General features: G+C 34.9%; 1 protein-coding gene across 1 annotated transcript in view; it reads right to left on the reverse strand.

Moving 5' to 3' along the window:
- LOC148942958 (cubilin-like) overlaps positions 1-25,189 on the reverse strand; it is a 405,682-nt gene that overhangs the window by 64,611 nt on the left and 315,882 nt on the right. The window contains exons 48-53 of the mRNA XM_089102575.1: positions 20,238-20,450; positions 16,241-16,350; positions 15,251-15,424; positions 13,354-13,588; positions 7,684-7,868; positions 1,833-1,976 (exon numbers count right to left, since the gene is read on the reverse strand). Coding sequence (XP_088958701.1) covers positions 1,833-1,976; positions 7,684-7,868; positions 13,354-13,588; positions 15,251-15,424; positions 16,241-16,350; positions 20,238-20,450 — 1,061 coding nt within the window. The remainder of the gene's footprint in view (positions 1-1,832; positions 1,977-7,683; positions 7,869-13,353; positions 13,589-15,250; positions 15,425-16,240; positions 16,351-20,237; positions 20,451-25,189) is intronic.

Here is a 25,189-nt window from a genome sequence, read left to right on the forward strand (position 1 = left end):
GTCTACAAATATCAGGTACAGGAGAGGGCCAAGAACTGAGCCCTGTGGATCACCACACTTTATGGGAAACGGCTGAGAAGATTTGTTACTCAAAGTCACTCGTAGCAAATTAGGTGAAGAATTAGGTATTTACCCAGGAATCATTCCGCTTCTTGCGCTAGAGCATCGGTTAACGATTCGGATTAGTCATCGGATAAGTCATCGGTTAATGATTTCGGACAATCCTAAGGATTTTCGACTGACAAACTAGATTCTTGAAAAAGGAATCAGAATTATCAGCGGAACACAAGAATTTATAAAACCAGTTTATTAAACTGGATTGTCGAACTGCGAAGTGTGGAATAAATAATTAATTTCGGAGACCACACTGCCTTTCCGTGACGACAAATAAAAGTTTAAATAGGGATAAAATCCATTTAATAGACAGTTTTTCACAAACAGTGATAAAAATTCACAAAAAAATACCAGATATTTCGGTCACATATGCAGTGACCGTTATCATTAGTAAAACTAAATTGTTTAGTTTTACTACTGATGACGGTTACTGCATATGTGACCGAAATATCTGGTGTTTTTCGTGAATTTCTATCACTGTTTGTAATCACTGTCTATTAAAAGGATTTTTATCCCTATTCGATCTTTTATTTATAGTGTGGAATAAAAAAAATATATATATATAAACCAGCAATTTAAGAACCGCGAATGGGCAAAATCCAAAGAATCAATCATGCTTAAAACAAATGATCATATTAAACACAAAGATAAAAGGCAATGAATAAGATACATAAGTAAATCTTAAAACGAGTAAAAATTAAGTATAATATTCAAGTCAAACTTCAAACAAACAAAAATTACTACAAACAGGAGTTTGGCTACTGCCCCCTTCTCCATTCCCTAGTCGTAAAAGTTCTAAAGCCTATTGCGCCATTACTATTAACTATTATCTATTCTAATGTCAAATTCACAAGCAAGATTGTAGAAACCTTGCAAGGTTTCTACAAGACACAAGATTTGTAACAAGATTTATATTTGACCACTTCGTCAAATCCCTTTTGGGATTTGACGAAGATTAAACCTGGTATTTCTGCTTTTCTTTTTTTGGAAGTGGCTCTGAGTTTGACTGTGCTTTTGAACTTTAGCGTACTTTAATCAAAAATTCTCTTAAATAATTTCAAAATTTCTTTTTTTAAAGTTAAGCCACTCAAATTTCTTTAAAAAATTGAATCATCATTATACTAAACAGAGAATGACGGAAAATTCTGATTCTGTGCTGCAATCCAGCATAAAATTTTGTATTAAAACCATAAGGGGTTTTCTCAGATCAACTTCAGTGTATCCAAGTGTTTTTAATCGTTTTCTAAAATCTCGAGTGCTCGAGTGCAGTTGGCCTCTAATGTGTTGGCAAAGTAATTGTTGACCAATCATAATTTATTTTTACCTCTTATAAGCAGTCTCTGATTTGATCCAAGTGATAATATTTTATTAACCACACACATGAACGGGGTTAAGATACATAAAAACGCTAGCTGAAGAACCCCCAAGATCAGGGACGTACACAGAGGAGACATGGAACCAAGCCCTCGTCCTCGAAAAAAGACTATAATTTTCAAATTTTTTGGGAGCTTCTTATTCGAAAAGATTGCTGCGTCTGTGTCTTGAATCACATTTACTTTATGACAAAACACAGACACTTTACATCCACACTAGCACATATACATACACACATACACAACACACAACAAAATATACACACTAACACACTTTATGCAGACATTATTCTGTATATTTCACTTTGGAGTGGCCATAGTTTCAGTAAGAAAAAAACCACAGACCTTAAATCCATCTCCGTTAGCAATAGCATTTGATCTGAAAGTAATCTTCGGCGAATTACTATTGGAAACTACAGTTCCTGGCACTTGTTTACCGCAAAATCTTCCAAGAGACAGTGATGTACCGTCATCGTCTGGTTCAGAAATCTGCAATTGAAACTGAATTATCTTGACCTTAGATAAAACTGGCTATGATACAACTTTTTTAGGATAACATTCCGCTTTTCAATAAATTTAAACTGATTAATCCAGCAAAAAATTCGGCCTTCCAAAAAACTCCCTAATATTGACTCCCTAATATTGATTTTCGAGAAGCAGAATTCAAATCGTTTAAAGCTCCCAAAATGGCTTATCAAACAGTTCGTGGTAACGAACTGTAAGTAAGGAGCGACCCAGCTCAATTGTAACCGAGACTAAAAAAAGGGAATTTTGATACCAATAGATACATCAAAAGAATCAGATTTTCATGCTGATTTCAAATATATAAGTTTCGTTAATTTTAGTCATACCCATCAAAAGTTACGTGCCTGGGAAAATTTGCCAAATTACCGAAAAAAGGGGGAAACCACCACTAAAAGTCATAGAAATTTAATAAAAATCACACCATCAGATTCAGCGTATCAGAGAACCCTGTTGTAGAAGCTTAAAGCTTCTATTAACAGAAATGTGAAATTTTTTATTTTTGCCAGATGAAAAATCACGGATTCATGTTTATTTGTTTTTTTTTTGTATATTTGCCCAGGGGTGTTCGTATCTACTCAGTGGCCCTAGAATATCGTGAGAGGGCTCATTCAAACAAGAATTAAAAGTTCTAGTGCCCTTTTTAAGTGACCAAAAAAATTGGAGGGTAACTTGGCCCCCTTCCACGCTCGTTTTTTGCCCAAAGTCACCCAATCAAAATTTTGACATAGCCATTTTGTTCAGCATAGTCAAAAATGTAATTAATATATCTTTGAGGATTCCTTAATCCCCTACTGTTCCCGAGGGAAGGGCTACAAGTTATAAACTTTGCCCATTGTTTACATATATTCTGGGTTATTGGGAAGTATCCCGGCGTTTTCCGGCGGAATTTGTTGCTCGTGGGGGGGCCGGGGTCAGAGTAGGGGTGAAGGGGGAGGATCCTGCCATCGAGGATGTGTCCTTGGGGGAAGGGATTTCCCAGCATTGTTTAAAAACGATCAGAAATTAAATTAAAAAAACAAGTTTTTTTTCAACTGAAAGTAAGAAGCAACATTAAAACTTAAAACGAACAGAAACTATTACGTATATGAGGGGGATCACCATATCCTCAATACCTCGCTCTTTACGCTAAAGTTTTTTTTTTGTACTTTCAAAAGAGCTATCTGCTCTAATTAACCGGCCTTTGTGATTCAGGGGTTTGTGATTCAAACAAAATTTGAACTTTAGCGTAAAGAGCGAGGTATTGACTAAGGAGCGAACTCCCTAATATACATAATAAAAACATACGAATATAAAAATTCGTTCCGTAAGTTAATTCGTAAGTTATTTCACAAATTTTCGCGATAGCCGATTAGACAAAAAAAGGAAAATTAATATGCGAATTTTGTTTTAATTATTCATGTACGGTGAGCCAAAATCAAAGCTGCATTAATTCAAAAACGTTCAGGAATTAACTAAAAAAACCGAGTGTTTTTAACTGAAAGTAAGGAGCGACATTAAAACTTAAATTGACCAGAAACTATTCTGTATATGACAGCGGCGGTCCCCTCCTCAACGCCTCGCTCTTTACGCAAAGTTTTCACTTTTTCACACAACTTTACTTTTTAAAACAATAAAAAAAACTTTAGCGTAAAGAGCGAGGCGATTGGGAGGGGACAGCCCCTGTCATGTACGGAATAATTTCTGTTCGTTTTAAGTTTTAATGTCGCTCCTTACTTTCAGTTTTAAAAAACTTGTTTTTTTTAAGTTAATATCTTAATAAGATAAGACACTTTAATAAAGAATCATTCTATCTCGTCCATTATATTTCTTTTAGTTTGTTTGACCAAACTATTTAGATGTGATTGATGATATTGTCAATACTTTTGTGGCTTGGATAAGGGATCCAAATAAACAACTGAAAACCAAAAACTGACACCCAATTTCCCGTAAATCTTAGAACAACTAATAAGTTTCTTCAATTTCGTGCCGGAGATCCATATATTCAGCTTTAATGAAACTTCAGAAAGTTTATTATTTTGATTAAACAGAGCAGACTTTTCTTTTGAAAGTTAAGGAAAGGGCAGCTCAATTAAACCTGCTATAAAAACTCGAAAATCAGCTCAAAGGCATTGTAATTTCACCAATTTGGCCTCTTTGCGAGTTCCCTGTGACGCTATCTGCTCTGATTGACAAGTTTACTGACAAAAATCCCGTACAATTCCATTGTAAAATTCCACTCAACGATGGCTAGCCACCTGGGAGAATACGCTAATGGGCGTTTGTCTTTGTGACCCTGAGGTCACAAAGACAAGTGTGAGCCGACAGTGAGCCGTCACCTCAGTGTGAGCCGACACTGAGGGTCGCTAAACGATTTAAGGTACATTATCTTCTTAAATATAATATATTATCAAGAGTTGCCAACGCGGTACAATTGTACCGTTTTTGGTACAATTTAGAGGTCCTGGCTCAGTGCAGTACATTTGGAAATTTCTTGGTACAATCAGATTTCCCGGTACATTTAGGTTTTACTTGCTACTTTTTGACTCAAATATCTGTTCCAAGTTTTAAATTATTGACAGTTATCTTATTGTTATGGCAAATTTTTAACCTATAGTTCCGATGGTACAAATTACTTCCTTGCGGTACAATTTTAATCGGAAAACTGGTACAGCTTATTTCAAAGTGTTGGCATACTGATATTATCTGGAGCCGGCATGATCCAGTAAAAAAATCTGCTTTTGAAATCGAATGATTTCATCTTGACTTAAAACAAAACTAGTCAGGAAAAAACTTCTTAAAATGATAACTTATCACTTTTCAGGCTACTTTAAACAATTAGTGTCACAAAATATCCAACTGTGCAAAATCAAAGACATTAGCTGCCTAATCACGTTTCATGGGGAGCAATGCATAATAAAAGCTTTCAAATGGAAAGCTTTATAAACTTTTATACTAATAAAAGCTTTCAAAAATTGCATATTTTGCTTAAAGCAAAATTATATCTAATATTTTAAAAGTGTCGCAGAAGAAAGTACGCAAGAAGGAATTGCTTCACCGTTGTCGGTTTCTTAAAGGGGCTCAACCGAAAAAAGCGCCCAAAGAACGCCTGAAAAGGAAATACAAGAAACTATGGGAACAATTTAAAATCTGTAGAATTAGGGTAGGAGGGCAGCGCTTTAAAAAGTGCCCTCCATGGGTACATACTTTGATAATATTTGGTCCTAATTTCCAAAAAAAAGGGTCCTAATTTCCTGTCGGTCCTGCGATTTTAGCTTCCTTTTAGGCTGGTCTCATGCAAAGTCGAATAGGTTACAAATTATACACACAAAAATTTAGGTTATCACTCCAATCTTGGGAATGGGGGGGGGGAGGTTCCAAGTCTTGTTCTATACATCCAAATATTTCCATCTCCCTTGTGGAATTTCCATTCGTATCATTTCTTGAGTAAGGAAATTATGATTAGAAATACGTTAGAAATTATGATTAGAAAGCTTTCAAATGGAAATCTTTATAAACTTTTATACTAATAAAAGCTTTCAAAATTGCTCATTACATAGGTCTTAGTTATTAACTGACGCTAAAATTATCTGATAATGTTGTGTGGTGCCAATCTTTGCTAAAACATCTTTTTAATTACGTTAGTCAAGATCCAATGTTGCAAAACATGAAGAATGTGAAAAAACAAGTCATATTGTCCAAAAACAAAGGCTGTGTCTCCTATTTCTTCTTCCATATAAGTTATTGAGCTACCAAAAAGCATCTTGGAAAGACTTTGCTTTGGGGAAAAAAGTTTCACAAGGTCTTTGAATTTATATCAGTCGAGATTCAGCGCTGCAAAAGCGCAAGAATATTAAGAAACAAATCAAATTTCCCAAAACCAAAGGTTAGTTCTTTCATTTATTCTTGAATATAAGTTGTTGTACTACCAAGAAACCTTTAGGAATATTTTCTATCCTTAGTCCTATTAGTGCCTATGTATTTACATTACAGGAGGTAGGACAGAAATTCCAAGATCTGAGAAAAAGGGCTCACAACCTATTTCTCATTATATCAGTTGAAATGGAGTGCTGCAAAAACACGAAAAATATAAAAAACAAGCCCTATTGGTTAAAACCAAAGGCTATGTCTTCCACTTCCCTTGCATATTAGGTAACATGCAGCCAAGAAACCTCTAGGAAATCTGTATCCCTTGCCCTTGCTCCAATCTGTGCATACATATTTACATCATAGGGAGATTCGTTCGAGATTTGATAACAAATGGGAGTTTCTTGCTCCCATTTGAACGTAAATATTTACATCATAGGAAGTAAAGTAGAACTGACATGATCTGAGAAAAAGAACTCCACAACACCCCTCTTGTTCGTCTTTCTAACGTCTCTGTAAGGTATCAGCGGAGATTCAGCACTTCAAAAATATGAATAAAATTAATTTAAGAAACAAGTCGCATTGCCAAATATGAAAGGCTAAGTCTTCCACTTCCAGTGGTGTCAATTCACAGAAATATAGGAGGAAAGGGGCAAAATTTATTTTTTAAATCTTAGGATTAGCAGGTTTTTTTTTTATCGGAAATACAAACAAAGGCATTTCAGAATTTTTAGCTCAGTAGAGAAACCATCTCTAAATTGAGGAAATGTTGTTAAATTATTTGAAATGTCAGAAATATCAATGGAATCTAGCTTTAGGGCAAAATTTAATGGGTAAAGGTACTTCAGCACCTTTGCTCAAGGACCCAAACATAGTTCTATACAGAATATGCCAGCATGGAGTCATAGAAAACATTTACGCAGGAACGCCATTTCAAAAAAAATGGAAGGGGGTAAAGTACTTTTTTTTTTAAGCCCATGAGAGATATTTTTTTTATTTATCAAGGAAAATACAAGAAAAGTATTATTTTTTTATTGAAAACATCAAAAAAGTTTTTTTTTTAAATCTAAGGGAGGGGGCAAAAAAATTTGGACGTGGAATAAAATACCTCCTATAATCCACATCTCTATGTGTACACAGGACGAGGAGGGGGGCTTCAATTCCCAGATTACCCAAACAATTACCAGTATTTCCTATTTCGCTATTATACCCTATTTTTCTTAATTCTTTCATCTATTTTTTTTTCTTCCCTGTATTTTCCTACATATTTCCCTATTTTCAATTATCTTCAAAATTTTACATTAAGTTAATCCATTTATGACACTTTTGAATATATGCCACCCTTTCCCCAGATATTTGTCTCTGTGCACTTACCTGAGCCATGTTGGAATCAATGGAATCTGGCTCAATGCAAAAAATGTCACAGGAAAAAGGTGGCTCCGTATCACTAACCCAAAGAACATTAAAAAACCATGAAGTTACAGAAGGTATAACACCGGATAGAGAGAGAGCATTCGATTGTCTCTACTTTTTTCCATTATTTATTAAATCCTTAATATAATGAATTTGTTTTTTGAACGTACATCTCCCCTAGAAATTCTTTTGTGCACGAGTATCTCAGCCATATTGTTAAGCGGTAGGCCAAGACTTCAAAATTCAATCATAGCCCTTAATTTGAAATTTTGATAATATGAAATACACCTTTTCATGGCTGCAATATATGTAACAGTAAACTCAAAGTTATTAGCCTTTAAAAGTCATAATTAAATTTTGAAAGCTCTAAATAAAACACAGACAAATCTTTTTTCTAAACCTAAAATTCACTCACCTCAACGTAATCATTTTGACAATTATTGCTGCTTTCAAGGTCAAATCTTTCTGTAAAACTGAAAACTATTCTGAAACTAGTATCAGCCTGGATCTGCCAAACACATTCAGTATTATGAGGATAACGTGAAGGGAAACTTGGAGACTGTATAATTCCAGATGGGCCATGTAAAATACCACCACAACCTTTAGAAAAGATATCTTGGTTACTTTGTAATAATTTTATATTAATATTATTTGTCTTACAAATAATGCGGCAAGTATACCTCAGCCATGATCTCCAAATGGAATCTGAAAATTTTTAGATTCTTGGAAAAGTGTAGTTCACTTCTTGTCAAGGCTCAGACGGTAATTTTTTTTTTATTCCTAAATTCGCCGCGCCAGGTACAACTGAATATCTATTTTGCCGCTAGTCTTTTGTCAAGATTTTGATCTCATTTTGTCCAAGGATTATTGAATATCTTTTTGAAAGAGTTAACAGTGAAACTTTTCGGGATAATTTCCTCATTCCCTATTCTTAAAACACAGAGAAACACATAAAAAGTACTCTGTTCTCGGCTTGCTAGCCTCAATATAATTGAGCTGAGCTATGCACCTTCATGTTTGTCTTATTGTCTGAAGAACTGGGAGTTCAATACAGGAAAGCTCTAGAGAGGGAGTTAAATTTAGAAAACAGACATCGACGCTACATCAAACCTCTCACCAACAGACGGGAGAGAGTCGTGGGGAACGACTAAACCTGTCATATTAGCCCTGTCGTTTAGGTCGTTTAGAGTTGCAACGTTGCAACGTTTATGGTGCTCCTCTTGACAATCAGTCCTCCTTAATGGTCGTCTCTGTGAAACGCCCAAAGAAACGCAGAGCAAATATTCTTTCGCTACCTGATTTAATTAAATAAATTATTCAAGATAGAATAAAACAAATTGTTTTGTATACATTAAAGTATAAAAATGAGATTTTTATCATTTAAGAATGATTTTAAATGATAAAAATCTAAAAATCTTTCATTCTAAAAATTCAAGAATGAAAGACTGTACTTATGCACGCCAAAAGTCAGTTCTGGTAAAACCAAGTATGTAAGGTAGAAGGATTTCAAGTATTGCAGAGAACTCGTTTACTAAACCATTTTTTTTCGCTTATTTTTAGTCAAACTATTTGAAGGATAAATCTTTTTATGGGAGTTGGAGAGAGGATTTGTTGTAACACCATAAGAAAACAAAATAATTAAGTGAAACATGTACTCCAAGTATCCCTCCGATTTGACAAACATAGCTGTAATGCCTTGCGTTTGCATACAAAATAAAACATTGAATACGCACAAGCCACCAAATATTTTCAGTAGCGTAGGATTTCTAATAAGAGGATGGGAGTACTCTTGGTAGAAATGGGAGTAGAAACCGTCTCACTCTTAGCGTTTCTAAGTCCCATCTCTAAGTTCTGGACTTCAAACTGCTTACCCATATATTTTCTTGGGATAAACGCAAAATGTGAACAAAAATTACCAGCCAGACTTCAAAACTGTTCACTTTCTTTACATTTAACTAGATCAAAACGATACATGTGAGCACCATCCTTCCGTCCTTTGAGCATTGAACTTAAAACATTCAGGAGCATTGGTATACTTCAAAAGTTAAACTACTCTTTTTTGAGGAAACTGTAAAATTGCTATTTCATTCTTTAACTCAATTTTAGGTCACCAATTGTATAAAAATTTGAAATGTAGCTTTTCAATCTTAATGAAAGTCACCCCCATGCTGCTGTTATTTTATTTTTTACCAGTTGTCTGGAGACTTTCTTTTGTAAGACTGAGGTAAAATACGATACTTTTAAAGCAGAAGACATTTATATATTCTGTCTAACTACCCTTCTTCCTAATTATTGTTTGTATCCCAACAGACGAGACTATGGCTCTAGCTGTGTCCTCTCCCTTTCATACTCTAGGAATACACGAAGTCAACAAGCTCTTCACCACTACTCTTTGTCAATAGACAAGAGATAAATTATAAAAAAAAGGAGACTTCTTACACCCCAACAGCTTTTGATTTGAAATCTTGTTTCTTTTTGGTTCTCATTAAAAACTGAGTCTTCGGTACCTGGAACCATTTTCTTTAGGATCGAAAATTGGAGCATTAGTTTGATAATTCCGGGACGCAAAGGCATATAAAATCGGAAAAGTAACTGGCTAATTTTAGTATCCTGTAAAATCCAACAAATTGGATTTTAGTTCACACAATTTATTTTTATTTTTGTTATGAGTTGTTGCGCCGAATCACCAAGATGTATGGGGGAGAGGGACAAAGGTTTTTCGACTTAGTTTAAATGAAAACACAAGAATGTATTTTTAAAGTTTTGGGGACAAGGGGGCAAAGTTGAGCTCTCTTTCCTTTCCCAATGGCATAAGTGCTCCTAGGGGTGAGTTCTCTGGGAAATCTTTTCATGCACTTATCCTCAGTTAGAGGAACAACGGATACTTTTTAGCAGAATTAGATATTTCATCCTTTTGCAAAAACTGATCAAATCGATGCCCATACCTTGTATTCTCATGTTAACTACAGTATTTTGTTGTTGTTCTTTTTAGCACCAAAATTAACTATCAACATCTCCGATTTCAGATAACTTCAATTTTCTTGGGTAGTAAAATTAGCTGCTACCCCGAATATAGATCAATAGAGGTCTGACCCGGGTACCGAAGCACCGACTTTATTTTTACTGTTTTCTTTTTTAATACTTATGAATTCCTTTTAGCAAATTTTTCCTTAATCAGGAATTGTCCTATTAGTAGTATTTCGCAATTTAGCTTTGGAACTAAATGAAATGAAAGAATCACACCACACCGCCACTATGTCGAAGGATTGTGGTGCCTCCACATTATGGTATAATCATGGCGTCGATGTCAGGATTTTGGCAAATACTAGCTGGACTAACATTGAATATTTGATACTCATACGTAGATTCTGTTTTGTAATCATACTAAATCCCACGATATTAGCCAATTGTATTTATTCCTTTATTGGTGCGGTGGGCGATTAAAATTAGGTTTCCAGTTGAAGTTAGACAAGGGTCTATATTAAATTTCTAGTCCACATGAACTACACATTTAGATGCTGTGCATTGCCTTGCTGATTCTATTATTTTACCACATGTTCAGCCTCTGTTTGTCTTAGTAGGTTTTTGTTAATGCATTTTGCTTGTATTTGTATTTTGAGAAATCCAGAAATAAACGTAAGTAAGGGCGCTAAGAGACGACTGGAATATATACAGGGTTTCATAACTATCTGCATTTTTTTTTCAAAAGATGTCAATAGAAACTATATCCAAATCAAAAGTGAGCTATACCAATAAAGATTAAGTAATCTCTCAAGGCCAATTTGTGCCATGTTTATTAGCTTGAGACTGATTCCAACAAATACATTTCTATATCTCCCACAACTCAACTCAAAGCCTTCTCAGCGTGAAACAAAGGAAATGATACTTTCATATATAATCTGATCTTTTGTAAATCCATAACTTTATACATCTTTAAATCCTTTTTGTTTGATTTTTTTTTTCAGAAGTAGACGGAAAAGAAGAAGCGATTAATAAGCAATCGCCCACTCCCACAATGGCCACAAAGCCTTTTATAGAAAGGGATAATTCTCTAAGAAATTTAATAATAACAGTGTAACTGTATACTCCTTTTACTTTTAGTATTTTCGGTATTGAATATTCAAAAATAGATGTGAATGTCCAAAATACATCAGCAAATGACTTCACTGCTGTATTATTTTTAAAGCATTACAGTAAATCTTAATGTTTGCACCCACATGATTGTAAAATGGCACCCAATGATGGGACTGTGGCCCAATGGCCCAAAGTAGGAAGTTTGTTTGTCAGCTTACCAAAGTGTACTTATCCTCAGGTACAAATGATAGATATAGGGCGGGTAAAGGTAAGCCTGTGCCCAACTGATGGGTATCGAATTGTACCTGCATCTGTAATGACTTGATGAGCCTTTTAAGAGCAATTATGCCCGTGCTTGGTCAATCCTAGGGTTTATCGTTAATAACTAGCATTTCAAGTTTGTAGAGTAAAATTGATACCCATGACATATTTTCGAGAGTAGTAAACACTGACATGCTTTTGTATATATAAATGCTTGTGTAGTACCTAAAACTTAAACCCAGACTTCTAATAAGTACCTAAACCGTGAGATGTATATATGCAATGAATTCTCCATAAGAGACTCTTTTCTTAAAAAACTTCTATTAAGTTGGAAAAACATATGCGCATCAATTTCATTTTGATGCAGAAAATTCGACTTTCTTTGCATAGATTCTTAATTTTAAATTTAAGATTTCAATTTTGTATATAATAAATAACCAACACAATAGAGTTAAAAACTTTAACTTCTATAATACAGCTCTATGAAAACTGGTCGAATTAATTATCGGATGTTTTTTTTTTTCTAGCTTTAAACGAAACTAACTTGTTTTGCCGTCTAGTTCATGACAGCACTGCTTTATTAGGTAGTATATCACGGTTCTTGATTTTAGATTTTGAAAATTTACCAAAGCTCATTATCAGGGTTTCGTGTCGGTTTTGGAGCAATGGTAACCCCATCCCTTTCAACGCCCTCTTTTAGAGAATATCCTAACGGCTCAAAATAATCGCAAAGGCTTGCTTCTGTATCCCCATCAACCCCAGGCAGAGATGTTCTGTTCTTGGTGCTGAAGAAACCAAAACAATACTTATGTACTCAACAATAGGTCGAACACATGTTTAATATGCGCTTCTGATGCTCTCTGTTTCCACGCCGAACCTCCCAAACTATTTAAAGTCTGTATACCAACTTTTACACTTTATAAGACGTTCTCAACATGTGAAGAGAAACTAAATTTGTTTTACAAGCTTTAGGTACTTATGGTACGAGTCTAGGTACTTTATGTACGTAGCTATAACTGTAGGTATAAGTTTTGGTACTTAAGGTACAAGTTTATGTACTTGATTATGTCCCATTAATTTTAGTGGGAAATTTTCCGATTAACTCACTAATGAGATAGCTAAAATATGGACATAACTTTAGAATCAGAATTTCATCCTCAACCTAAGTATAACATGGATTTCCGTTTGAAACGAACCTTTAACCCCCCTCCCAATGTGATAATGTTTACCGAGATGAATATATGCAATGAATTATCCATAAGAGATTCTTTTCTTCAGATTGATTTAACAATTTCTCAAAATAGGGGAAAATTTATTTCATATATACAGGTCAGGCAAGGCCATATCCAGGACGGGGGCTATGGGGTTTGAACATCCCCCCCAATGTTTGTCTGACTTCCAAAATACATAACAAAAATGAATATAAACAAATTTTCATGCGTTTTTAACCTTTCTTTTTGTACCCCCCCCCCCCAATAATTTTGTAAACCCCCTTGCAAAAAATTCTTTTGTACCCCCCCCCCTCTCTTAAAGTTGGGACAGTGAGGGGAGATCTCGAAAGACCCCTTCGCATCTGTCAGAAAGCCTCTTAAAGTTCTTTTAAACTGAGTTTTAGATTGTTCAATTTGTATATTTTTTTTTCAAACTCTTAAGAATCCACACACAAATTAAGCCTGTTATGATTATTCCTTACTTATTACTCGGCTAATAAACACTCCTATTTTGTACCAATTTAGTAATATCAACTCACCACTTGTTTCGGAAGTTACCATTGCACTGAAACCTCTCTTTGGAACATTTGCTGAAACATGAAAGTGGATTCGTAGGCCAGATGAAGCAGCCATCAACGTCTGATTCAAGGGTGGTGGACTCCCCGCGCAATACCGACCAACTTCTGGTGAGTCTATAAAGTGACCATTCCTTACCGAGACATATGCAGACGAGCAGTCACTTCCCATTCCAACATCAAAGTCGTTGAAGATTAACTGGAACGAGTTTTTTTCTTGGTTTAGCTAAATATTGTCTAGAGCCGGCTAAAACTTAAAAAGTACAGGGTCTTGATTATAGAAGTATAGGGATAGTATAGAAACTGAAGTATGGGGAAGCATAGAACTTGAGAAGTATAGGGTCCCACGGGTCTTATGCTTGTTACCGATACCAGTATATTGTAGGGCAGCACTAAGCTAGAACTAGTAACTGGTAAGTATTACGTATCTCCCAATATAAATGTAAACAGAAGTTTTTCAAAATATATTAACGCTGTTGTGGACTAAAAACCTTAGCAAATGTGTTTTCTTGCTCTATATATGAACAACTGCAAACTGCAATATACATTCTATTCGTATTAGAAGTCTACTAATTGGGTGGGCACAATATAAATTGATGAGGATCAAAAATATCAATATTTATCAAAGAATCGATACCTATCCAAGATACCTAAAAGTACCGATAATTTCAGCTTTTTTTAGGATACTTTTCGAAAGAATCAATATTTAGACACAATGCCTTACTTTGGTATCGATGCCAAGTATTGCCCAGCTTAAATATATTCGTAACTTGGCCAGTTCAAGGAAAAAGGCAGGACTATTAGACAAGGTTGTATCCAGGGGGGCTGGGGGGCTTGAACCTCCCCCCCCCCCGAAACGTTTGTCCGACTTGTACAAAACGTAACAAAATGAATATAACCAAATTTTGACGCGTTTTAAGGTTATTTTGTAAACCACCACCACCACCCCCAGAAAAAAATATTTTGTAACCTCCCCCCCCCACACACAAAAACAATCCTAGATACAGCCCTGCTATTCGACGTTGGATAATCACAAGGAATTCATTTCTAAGACAAATGTACATTCCTAATTTATAAAGATCTTCTAATGGTTGGCAAACCTTATTGGCAACGCCTGTGTAGAGCCATATAAAAATAAAAAAGAAAGAAAACAGTTCGTGCAACATTAAAAATAAAACAGAACCTGCAGCATTTGTTTTTAAACCAGAGATCTTAACCTGGACTTCGAAAACAGGCAACAATAGCAAAGCGTTTACGTCAATTTAACTATTAGGTAAATATTATTAAGAAATTCAATTAAATTATTCCCCGAAATATGAATATTAGCTCAAGTTTAGAATATAATTTATTTGCAAATTATTCCTAGATTATAGATTTATTTACCACAAGAAAGGTAAATATATCCCAGCATACCCTAAAAACAGAGCAAGGGATAGCCAACAGGAATGGCGAACATTTTTCTTCCTGAAAGGGCTACAGTCACTTTGAAGTTATGAAGGGACTATAGGAAGGGACATAAAATCTACCCATTATTGACAACTACATATTTACTACCCCCCCCCCCTCCTAAATAGCGCTGCAAGGTCCCTGTGTAGAAGAAGTAAGAACGTACGTTTGGGTGCAAAAATACTTTTTACATCTTAATACCATTAATTATTATAATATAACTATAACTATAGTATAATTATAACTATAGATTGCTTAACTCCCTGTGAACCTGCTTACTACTATAGAAATTACACATTTTTTACATTTTTTTTTAATTTCTGCACAGGAGGATCTGCACTCCCTCCCGCATACAAAAAGTGAAATCTTTCTATGTTAGCAGCTGAAACTATTAGGTGAAATTAACATGACAAACCTTTGGAGTTCCTCCTTCGTCAGCAAGCCAGAATAGCCAAACACAGTCAATGGTCAATGGATAGTTGTTCGGATAATTGGGGGATGATATGTTTCTACCTTCTGTGAATAAGCCTCCGCATGGATACCGCTGATATGTCATGTTAAAGCCACGGAAAGAGTTACGACCAGCAGCCTAGGAAATAATGTGACTAATAAATATTAATGATGACGTAAGCTATTTTGCGGATTTTCTTACATTAATAGCCTTAAGTGGCGCTGGGGATGTAAAATAAAGTGTAAAAACGATTATATTTTTTAACCCTCAATATTTATATTTGCATCGATTAGATAATATTTTGCTCTGCGGTTGGAAAACTATTCAAACATGCAAGGTCCACGTTCTGATACTTTGCGGCGCAAAATATACCTTTTTGCGTTTTGCATCAATGTTTATCCGTTGTTTTTTTTGTTTTTTTTTGTAGCTGATTTAGGATGATCAATCATAATATGTCATCATCGTATGTCAAATCGTCGTATGTCGAATCATCGTATGTCAAATAATCGATGATAACCACCGGTTAATCGATGTAGCTGATATTTGATTTATGATGGGTCACCAACTACATGAATTATTTAACTAAATTCGTCCCCCTCTCCTGAAGTGTCGAAAAATGTTTTGGTGTTCTCAAATTCTCTGATGTATCTTATACAATTGACATTTTTTGATGAGCTTGAAACAGCCTTTCCAATATAATTTTCGGTGTACGCAATTGCGCACGTTCGGTACTGAATTGAAAAGTAAATGAATACTGATGGATCATGCAGACATGCAGAACCCTTTTAAGAATTCTATGTGGAGGTTTAGTCCCCTATGATTATTTAGGCTATGACTCCAAAGCTCTCAGGAGCTCAGAACCTATAAGACAAATAAGGATTTTCAAAAGTTCTATGGAGAGACATATACATTACATATTTTGAAGTTTCTTAGGACTTATTGGGTAAAACTTACCATGAAATGAACTGTTGCTTCCCGGAACGGGGAATGAAGAGAAAATGGCTCTGTGGAGGTGTAACATGATTCTTTTGCATCTTGTATGTCATAACTGTTAGTTCTTTCACCTACAAAGTACAATCGAGAGTAATGACTTTTGAAGGGTAGTGAAGAGTAATGAAGGTTTTTTCTGACTTTTCACAATAGGTATTATCACAATAGCACGCTCTGCGTGCTGCACAGCGATTTTCGGTGCTATAGTAAAAAAATTTACTGTAATAGTGGTAAAATAGTAATAAAATAGCACTTTCGTGCTATTTTATCAATCCCAAGCACGTCCTAGAGTGCCAGACATGATGAAATTGTGCTAGAAAAGCACTTTCAAACTACGGGTGGCAACCCTGTGTATACATATATTTTACACTTTTTAATATATAAATAATAGGATGAGCTACATATAAAATCTACTCCTTCAAGTTTCTTTCATGCAAAAACTTCCTATTTATAAATAGTTTATTCATCCAAACCTTTCGCGGGTCTCTCAGAATTCTGCTATACGCGTTCTAAAACACGAAAATATTTGTTTGATATTTTCTTTTCTTTTGTAACTACAAAATTATTTGCAGTGGAATTCATATAAAAGCATTCCAAATAAAACCACCTTACAATGTTTCGTAGCCTTTGATGTAAAATTAAATAAAAAAACAAGTTTTTTCAACTGAAAGTAAGGAGCAACATTGAAACTTAAAACGAACAGAGATTATTACGCATATGAGGGGGATTGCTCCTACACAACACCTCGCTCTTTAAGCTAAAGTTTGAATTATGTGCCAATCCTTTAAGAACGACTCCTGAAACAGTAAATTCATTTACTGAGAACAACAAGTTTTTTTTTTTTTTAAGTACTAAAAAACTTTAGCGCAAAGAGCGAGGAATTGTCGAGGAGTAGCCCCTCTCATATACATAACAATTTGTGTTCGTTTTATTACGTATTTGAAGGGGATTGCCACCTCCTCAACACTTTGCTCTTTACGCTAAAGTTCGAAATTTACCCCAAGTATATAAGAACGATTCCTGCAACACAAGGGTCGTTTAATTAGAACAATAGGAAGCTTTTTTTTTAAATACTGAAAAACTTTGGCGTAAAGAGCGAGATTTTGAGGAGGGGCAATCCCTTTCATATACGTAATAAAACTAACAGAAATTATTACGTATATGAGGGGGTTACTCATCCTCAACAAATCGCTCTTTATACTAAAGTTTTTTAGTACCTTAAAAAAAAGATTCTTATTGTTCTAATTAAACGAACATAGTGTTTCAGGAGTCGTTCTTAATGGACTGGGACATAATTCAAACTTTAACGTAAAGAGCGAGGTTTTGTGGAGGAGAAGCCCCCTCATACGCGTAATAATTTTTGTTTGTTTTAATCTTTAATGTTGCTCCTTACTTTCAGTTAAAAATACTTGCTTTTTCTATTTAATTTCTGAATTTTTTTTTTTAATTTCTAATTTCTGAAATTTCTGAAACTCCTCCACGGAAAAATCTCTCCTCCCCAAAGATTTATTCTCTGGACCAGTGGTTCTAAGACGATGGTATGCGTACCCCTTGGGGGTAAGTAAAAATTTTTAGGGGGTACACGGCCGACCAACAAAAAAAAAAATAAAACAACCCTTTAACACTAGGACTGGCAATTTTATTTATATTTTAGCTATAGTCTACTTAGTACCGGTAACTGAGAAGGGATACCTAAAGTATTATCTGAGTAAAAAGGGGCACTGTGTCTAAATGAGTTTGAGAACCACCCCTCTAGACAATTCAATCCTGGCGAAAATTTACCCCGGACAGTTACCCTTAACATCTCCACGCCTAAAACTGAGACGAAAAAGAGAAAGCAAGAAATTCGTGTAGGAATTCTGACAAATTCTCCCAGTTTAAGATTTCCCCTGAAAAATTCACCCACATGAAACTTCTCTTCCCATGAAAAATTATGCCCGTGGAAAATCCCACCAGCAGAAGACCCCCCCCCCGAAATATGTATGCATAATACTCATTAACAAATACTATATGTAAACAATAGGCAAATTTTGTAACTTAACGACCTTTCCCCAGGGGCTGTGGCAGGGTCATGATATTCCCAAGGGCATAGAAACCCATGCTGAATAGGGCACCGGGCCCATTTTGTACCCAAGGCCATATCTAGAGAGGTTAGTGGGTTTAACCCCCTTCCCAATGCTTGTCTGACTCGTAAAAACGTAACACAAATGAATATGACTAAATTTTTGATGCGTTTTTTAAAGTTTTTAATTTTACCCCCCCCCGAAAATTTTTTTTGTAAAGCACCCCCCCCCCCAAAAAAAAAAAAAAATTCTTGATACGGCTCTGTTTGCACCTCAGGTCATAGAGATTAAAAATCAGGGCAGATATCCAATGAATGCAAGGTTATACCAACTTATCTTTCTGTTAAAAGCTTGTCAATGGGAAAGTTCTTCCATTCGAAATTACTTTCAATAAAAGCACTAGTCCACCTTTAGTGTACCGGACGGGAGTCGAGGGGAAAGTAACCCTTCTCTTATACAGGTTAATTTATATTCCTTTTCAGCTTTAATGTCTACTCTCGTTACTTTCATTAAAATATAAACTTTTTAAATTTAGTTTCAGTTCACTTTTTATACCATACCCAGGGTTTTGCTAACCCCGGATACTACCACCTACTCCCTCCGAATTGTGTAGTTTATATTAAGTTTAAACTTTACATAATAATGCTGCGAGAAAATGGCTCATATAGTGTTTATCCTTTTCAGAATAAAATATTTCTAAATGAAACATCGTTTTTGCAATAAGAGAAGTGCATTCACCGACTCAGAGTCCACACTGCTTAGTTTATTCTATTTTCATCAGCTTATATACTGTTCCTAGTAAAGGGAGGCCAGAGGTTAAACACAAAATCATCTGAATATTCATCGAATTCATCTGAAGCAAATCTCAAAAAAACTTTTAAACTGTGAGTCTAAAAGCAACTTTTGAGACTTAGCTACCCATCCCTACCATGAAAGAATCCTAATAGTTGGTGTAAAATTACTCCATTCTCCATAGAAAACGATATGTTATAACGGTTCATTTGTTCTAGACAGAATACATGTTAGGGCCGCCATTTTTATTTTTAGAATAACTATTTTTAAATTTACTATTGAAACTTTTCCTATTACGAAAGTCAAAATTTCATACTCTTCCTTTGAAGTTTTCAATTAATTCTACCACAGAAAAAAAATTCAGTTGCACGGGAATCATAAACTCGATGATTTAATTATAATAATTTTATTCGTTTCATCAAATCCTATTAATCGAAAATATTTTTATCTTTGTTTCAGTTGCAATCATAAAATTGTCAGAAAATCCTTGAAATAAAGTTATTTCGCCTGACAAGGGGTTATCAGGGCAACGAGCTAAAAAAAATTAATTGTAAGAAGAAACAAAAAAGAAGTAACACAAAAAACAATAAAACAGCAAAGACTCTGAAAATGGTGGATATCTAATAGGAAAAATTTAGAGCAAGATGAGAATGGTAAAATAGCAAAAAACTGTACAAACACAAAGACAACTCAACTATAAGCAATTGTGCGGTTCAAATTATGCAGTTAATTTCGTTGATTGAGCTTTTTTTTTGGGAGGGGGGAGGTTCACATGTTTTATTATTATCTCTATTAATATTTTCATTGTAGTTCTTCGTTGTTGTTTTTCTACGATCTCTATTATTTTTCCTCCTTTTGTTTAATGAATGAAGTAAACAGCTGTAAAATTTTTTATAATAGTTTCAGTTGAGCAAAAATTTTAGAGATTTTATATTTTTGCACAAATAATATAGGAATTAATTTTTTGGGGGAAAATGTCTAGCTAGTGTGGAAAAAAGTCTGGCTGTTATGCTGCTGTGATTGGGTAAAACGATACTTATTTGGTATGAAAACTTTTATAGCTTAAGAAAAGAAAAATTGGGCATTAATTAATAATAAAAACTAACCTATCCTCAAAAGCAGAAAGTTTCTATTGAGACACGTTTCAGTTGTTGTAGCATTATCAATTTCTTGTGTAACTAATGTTAAGACAAGGGTTGAAAAGTTCGCATCGGTAGGACTCAACTGCCAAGTGCAATCTGCTAATGCTGGAAATGACCCGTTTTCAAAGCCGGGTGATACAATATATCCTCTATCACCAACTATTACCCCACTACAATCTGAAAAAGAGAAAGGCATGGATTTTGAAAAGTTCACGTCAGTAGGTCTGAATTGCAGGTGGAATTTCCTAATGCTCAAAATGGCTCGTTTTCAAAGCAGGGTGATACAATATATCAGCTATCATAAAATATTTCCTAATAAAATCTGAAAAAAAGAACGGCTTTGAATCTTATTGGATATAAAAACGTGCTTTTTCAGCTGAAAGTAAGGAATAACATTAAAACTTAAAACGAACAGAAATTATTCTGTCTACGAGGGTGTGTACCTTCTGCAATGCTCGCACTATAGCCCATGCTCAAATCTTAAAGTTATTTGAAAATACTTCTCATTCTAATTCAAAGAAATTCGTGTTTGAGCAGTCTATCTTGAAGAATTCTGATGAAGGTCAAACTTTAGAGTAAAGAGCAACGGTTCAAGGAGGAGAAGCTCCCCTCCAACACAGAATGATTTCTCTTCGTTTTAAGTTTTAATGTTGCTCTTAACTTTCATTTGAAAAAACTTGCTGCTTTATTTATTTTATGACTATTTTTCAAATCATGTCAGGAAACACCCTCCCTTCTCCATGTGCAAAATATCCCCCAGAGAAAATTTTCTCCGGAAGCTCTCCTCTCCCTGGAAACTTCCCTTTCTACGGAAAATCTCCCCGTGGAAAACCCTCCCCAAAAACTTTTTCTGATATTTCCCAATAACAATTACTATATGTGAACAGTAGTCAAATTACGCAACTTAGAGCCCTTCCCCCAGGGACTATGGGGGGATGGGTCCTTTCGACCCAAAAGGCATGATTATTGAACCTTTCAACAATGCTGAATCAAATGGATATCTTTTAATTTTGATCAGATATATTTGGGGGGAAAAGCGCATTGAAGGGGTCTAGTTGCCCTCCATTCCTATAGATCACTTAAAAATTGCACTAGAACTTTTGATTTAGGCTCAAATGAGCCCTACTCGGTCTTCTAAGGAACCTTACTCGGTCTTCTAAGGCGATCACCACTAGGAAAAAACAAATAAACACGTATTTGTGACCTTTCTTCAGGTGAAAAAACAACAACAAAATTTTATATTTTGTAGAAAGTAGTTTGAAACCTCTACATTAGAATTCATTGATATGCTGAATCTGAGAATGTGGTTTTCATTACGAATAAACAAAAAAAGTAAGTTTTTTCAACTGAAAGTAAGGAGCAACATTAAAACGTAAAACGAACAAAAATTATTCTGTGTACGAGGGTGTGTTCCTTCTGCAATGCTCGCACTATACGCTAAAATCTGAAAGTTATTTGAAAATACTTCTCATTCTAAATCAATGGATTCCGTGTTTGAACAGTCTATCTTAGAGAATTGTGACAAAGGTCAAACTTTAGCGTAGAAGGCAAGGGTTGAGGAAGGGGAGGCCCCCCTCCAACACAGAATAATTTCTCTTCGTCTTAAGTTTTAATGTTACTCTTTACTTTCATTTGACAAAACTTACTTTTTTATTTAATTTCTGACTATTTTTCAAATCATGTCAGGAAACACCATCCCCTCTCCTTGTGCAAAATTTCTCCCTAAAAACTTGAAACTCTCCTCTCACTGGAAACTATCCTCTCTACAGAAAATATCCCCGTGGAATATCCTCCCCAAAATTTTTCGGATATTTCCCAATAACAACTACTATATGTGAACAATAGTCAAATTACGTAGAGTAAAGCCCTTTTCCAAGAGACTATGGGGGGGGGGGGGGTTCTATCAACCAAAAGGCATAATTATTGGAGCTTTCAACAATGCTGAATCAAATGGATATCTTTTTATTTTGATCAGATATCTTTGGGGGGAAAAGTGCATTGGAGGGGACTGGTTGCCCTTCAATCTTTTAGATCATTTAAAAAGTGCACTAGAACTTTTAATTTAGGTTCAAATGAGCCCTTCTCCAATCTTCTAAGACTATTGATTCGATACGATCAAAAATTAAAAGGAAAAAAAACAAATAAACACGTGTTTGTGATATTCCTTCTGGTAAAAATTACAAAATTCCACATTTTGTAGAAAGGAATTTGAAACCTCTAGAGTAGAATTATTTGACATGCTGAATCTGAGAATGCGGCTTTCATTACAAAAAAAAACAACAATTTTTTTTCAACTGAAAGTAAGGAGCAACATCAAAATTTAAAACGAGAAGAAATTACTACGTATATGAAGGGATTCACCCCCTCGTCAAAACCTCGCTCTTTACGCTAAAGTTTGAATTTTGTTCCAATTCTTTGAGAATAGCCCCTGAATCACAAAGGGTTTAATTAGAAATAATAGCTCTTATGAAAGTATTAAAAAAACTTCTGCATAAAGAGCGAGGTATTCACGAGAAAGCGACCCTTCTCATATATATGATGCCTTGTGTTCGTTTCAAGTTTAAATGTTGTTCCCCACTTTCAGTTGAAAAAAAAAATTATTTAACTTCTGATCATTTTTTAAATAATGCTGGGAAATCCGGCACCCCCTTCATGGAAAATTTGCTTCCCCATTAAAAATCCCTCCATGGAAAGATCCTCCATGGAAAAATACTTCTGTATACTTCCCATAACCAATAGGCTACTATATACAAACAATGGGCAAAGTTCACAGCTTGCAGCCCTTCCCCCCGGGGAATGTGGAAGACTAAGTTATCCTCAAAGACATAGTTATTAGATTTTCCGACTTTGTTGAACAAAATGGTTAGCTCAAAATTTTTATCGGGTGACTTTGGGAAAAAAATAAGCGTGGGGGGGGCCTAGTTGTTCTCCAATTTTTTGGCCACTTAAAAAGGGCACTAGAGCTTTTAATTTCCTTTCGAATGAGCCCTCTAACGATTTTCTTGGGCTACTGGGTCGATACGATCATCCCTTAAAAAAAAAAAAAAAAAAAATCAACACACATCCGTGATCTTTCTTCTGGTAAAAATACAAAATTCCCCATTTTTACAGATAGCAGCTTGAAACCTCTACAGCAGGGTTCTCTGGTACTCTGAATCGGATGGTGTGATTTTCATTAAGATTCTATCACTTTCGGGGGTATTTCCCCTATAAATTTTAGGCTATAAGATTTTTTTAGGCTATAAGGCTATAAGATTTAGGCTATAAGATTTTTCTAGGCTATAAGGCTATAAGATTTGTAACTTTTGATGCATAAGATTATACTTGATAAAACATATATATTTGAAATCAGAACTAAAGCCAATTCTTTTAATGTATCAATTGGTACTGACATTCCGTTTTTTAGAGTTTTGGTTACTATTGAGCCGGGTCGCTCCTTACTTACAGTTTGTTACCACGAATTGTGTGATTACTTGACTTTTTGGGGGTGTTTCCCCTTTATTCCAAAATCAGGCATTTTTTCCATCCTCGTAGCTTTGATGGGTAATATTAAACTTAATGACTTCTATATATTTGGAATCAACGTAAAAAGCCAATTCTTTTTATGCATCTATTGTTATCAAAATTCTGTTTTTTAGAGTTTCGGCTACTATTGGGCCTGGTCACTCCTTCCTCATAGTTCGTTGCCACAAACTGTTTGAAAAGCACTTACTCTTATTGCTGCTATATCCTTAGTATTGTTGGTGGTTTTTGGTGTCCTTATTAAGTATTTCGCTTTCGTTCACGTACACATAGTAATATATGATAAATATGAATGGGGAGGAATAATAAATGAAAAATCACGAGGGGTGTCATTTGCGAAAATAAAATTTTTTACGTGATAAATCCAACAATATTGCCAAGAATTTTTTAAATTTAGGATTTCGAGAGAATAGGCGGAGGCCAAGACACTTTTATGGCACTACTGAATTTGTGCCATATAAGAGATGGCATTACTGAAATTGTGCCATATCAGAGATGGCACTGACTGTGCCATATCAGAGATGGCTTACCATGATCAGAGATGGCACTACTGAAATTTGTTCATATTAGTCATTTTGAACATTTATTTCATAGTGTTTTGAGGTTGTGACTGTAAATTATAATTAGATAAGATAAGATATTTATTTCAAAAAATGACTATCAAAATTACTGATCTGTGAAGCAAATAAACCTTATCAGAATTCAACCCGTTAATCTAGATCTTTTTATTTTAGCGATGTTAATTTCATAAGTTACATGGATACGATGGTTTCTACTCATCCTTTTAAATATTTTTACATCTATTACTGATTGCCAGTTCTTTAATTGGGAACACCTCTATGGATTCTTATGCTTACAAAGTTTTTTATTCTTCAGTATTATACATCCACCAGATTTTAGTGTACCAACTTCCATTAAAATTTCAGTATTTTTAGTAAGTTTTAAAATAATACCCAGGGCCATATCTATGACTTTTTTTTCGGGCAGGGTTTTACAAAAAGCTGTAAAAAACGCCTCAAAAATTTGTTTATATGAATTTTTGTTACGTTTTTACGAATTGTTCAAATATTTCAGGGGAAGGGGTACATATCCCCTTGCCAATACCCAATATTTATAAATTATGTCACTAACATTGAAAATAGGACAAGTAATTGGATAATAAAGTCACACTAAATTAAAAATGCTTAGGTTGCTTGGTTCCAAACGCGGGCTGTATCACCTCACAGAAGGGCAATTTTAGTTGTCAGGGGGCAAATTAAGATTGGACCAGAGAAAAATAGTAACCTCACAGTTTAATTCACGTGAACAAGATTCGCTTTTCAAGCGCCTATTTTCATTTACCAGGAAGGCGGAGAAATACGACAAATTTGATGACGTCATAGGTTTAATTCACG

This window comes from Artemia sp. Qi Xiang Cuo, chromosome 16, assembly GCF_049724085.1.
Source record: "Artemia sp. Qi Xiang Cuo chromosome 16, ASM4972408v1, whole genome shotgun sequence".
NCBI classification, from domain to species: domain Eukaryota; kingdom Metazoa; phylum Arthropoda; class Branchiopoda; order Anostraca; family Artemiidae; genus Artemia; species Artemia sp. Qi Xiang Cuo.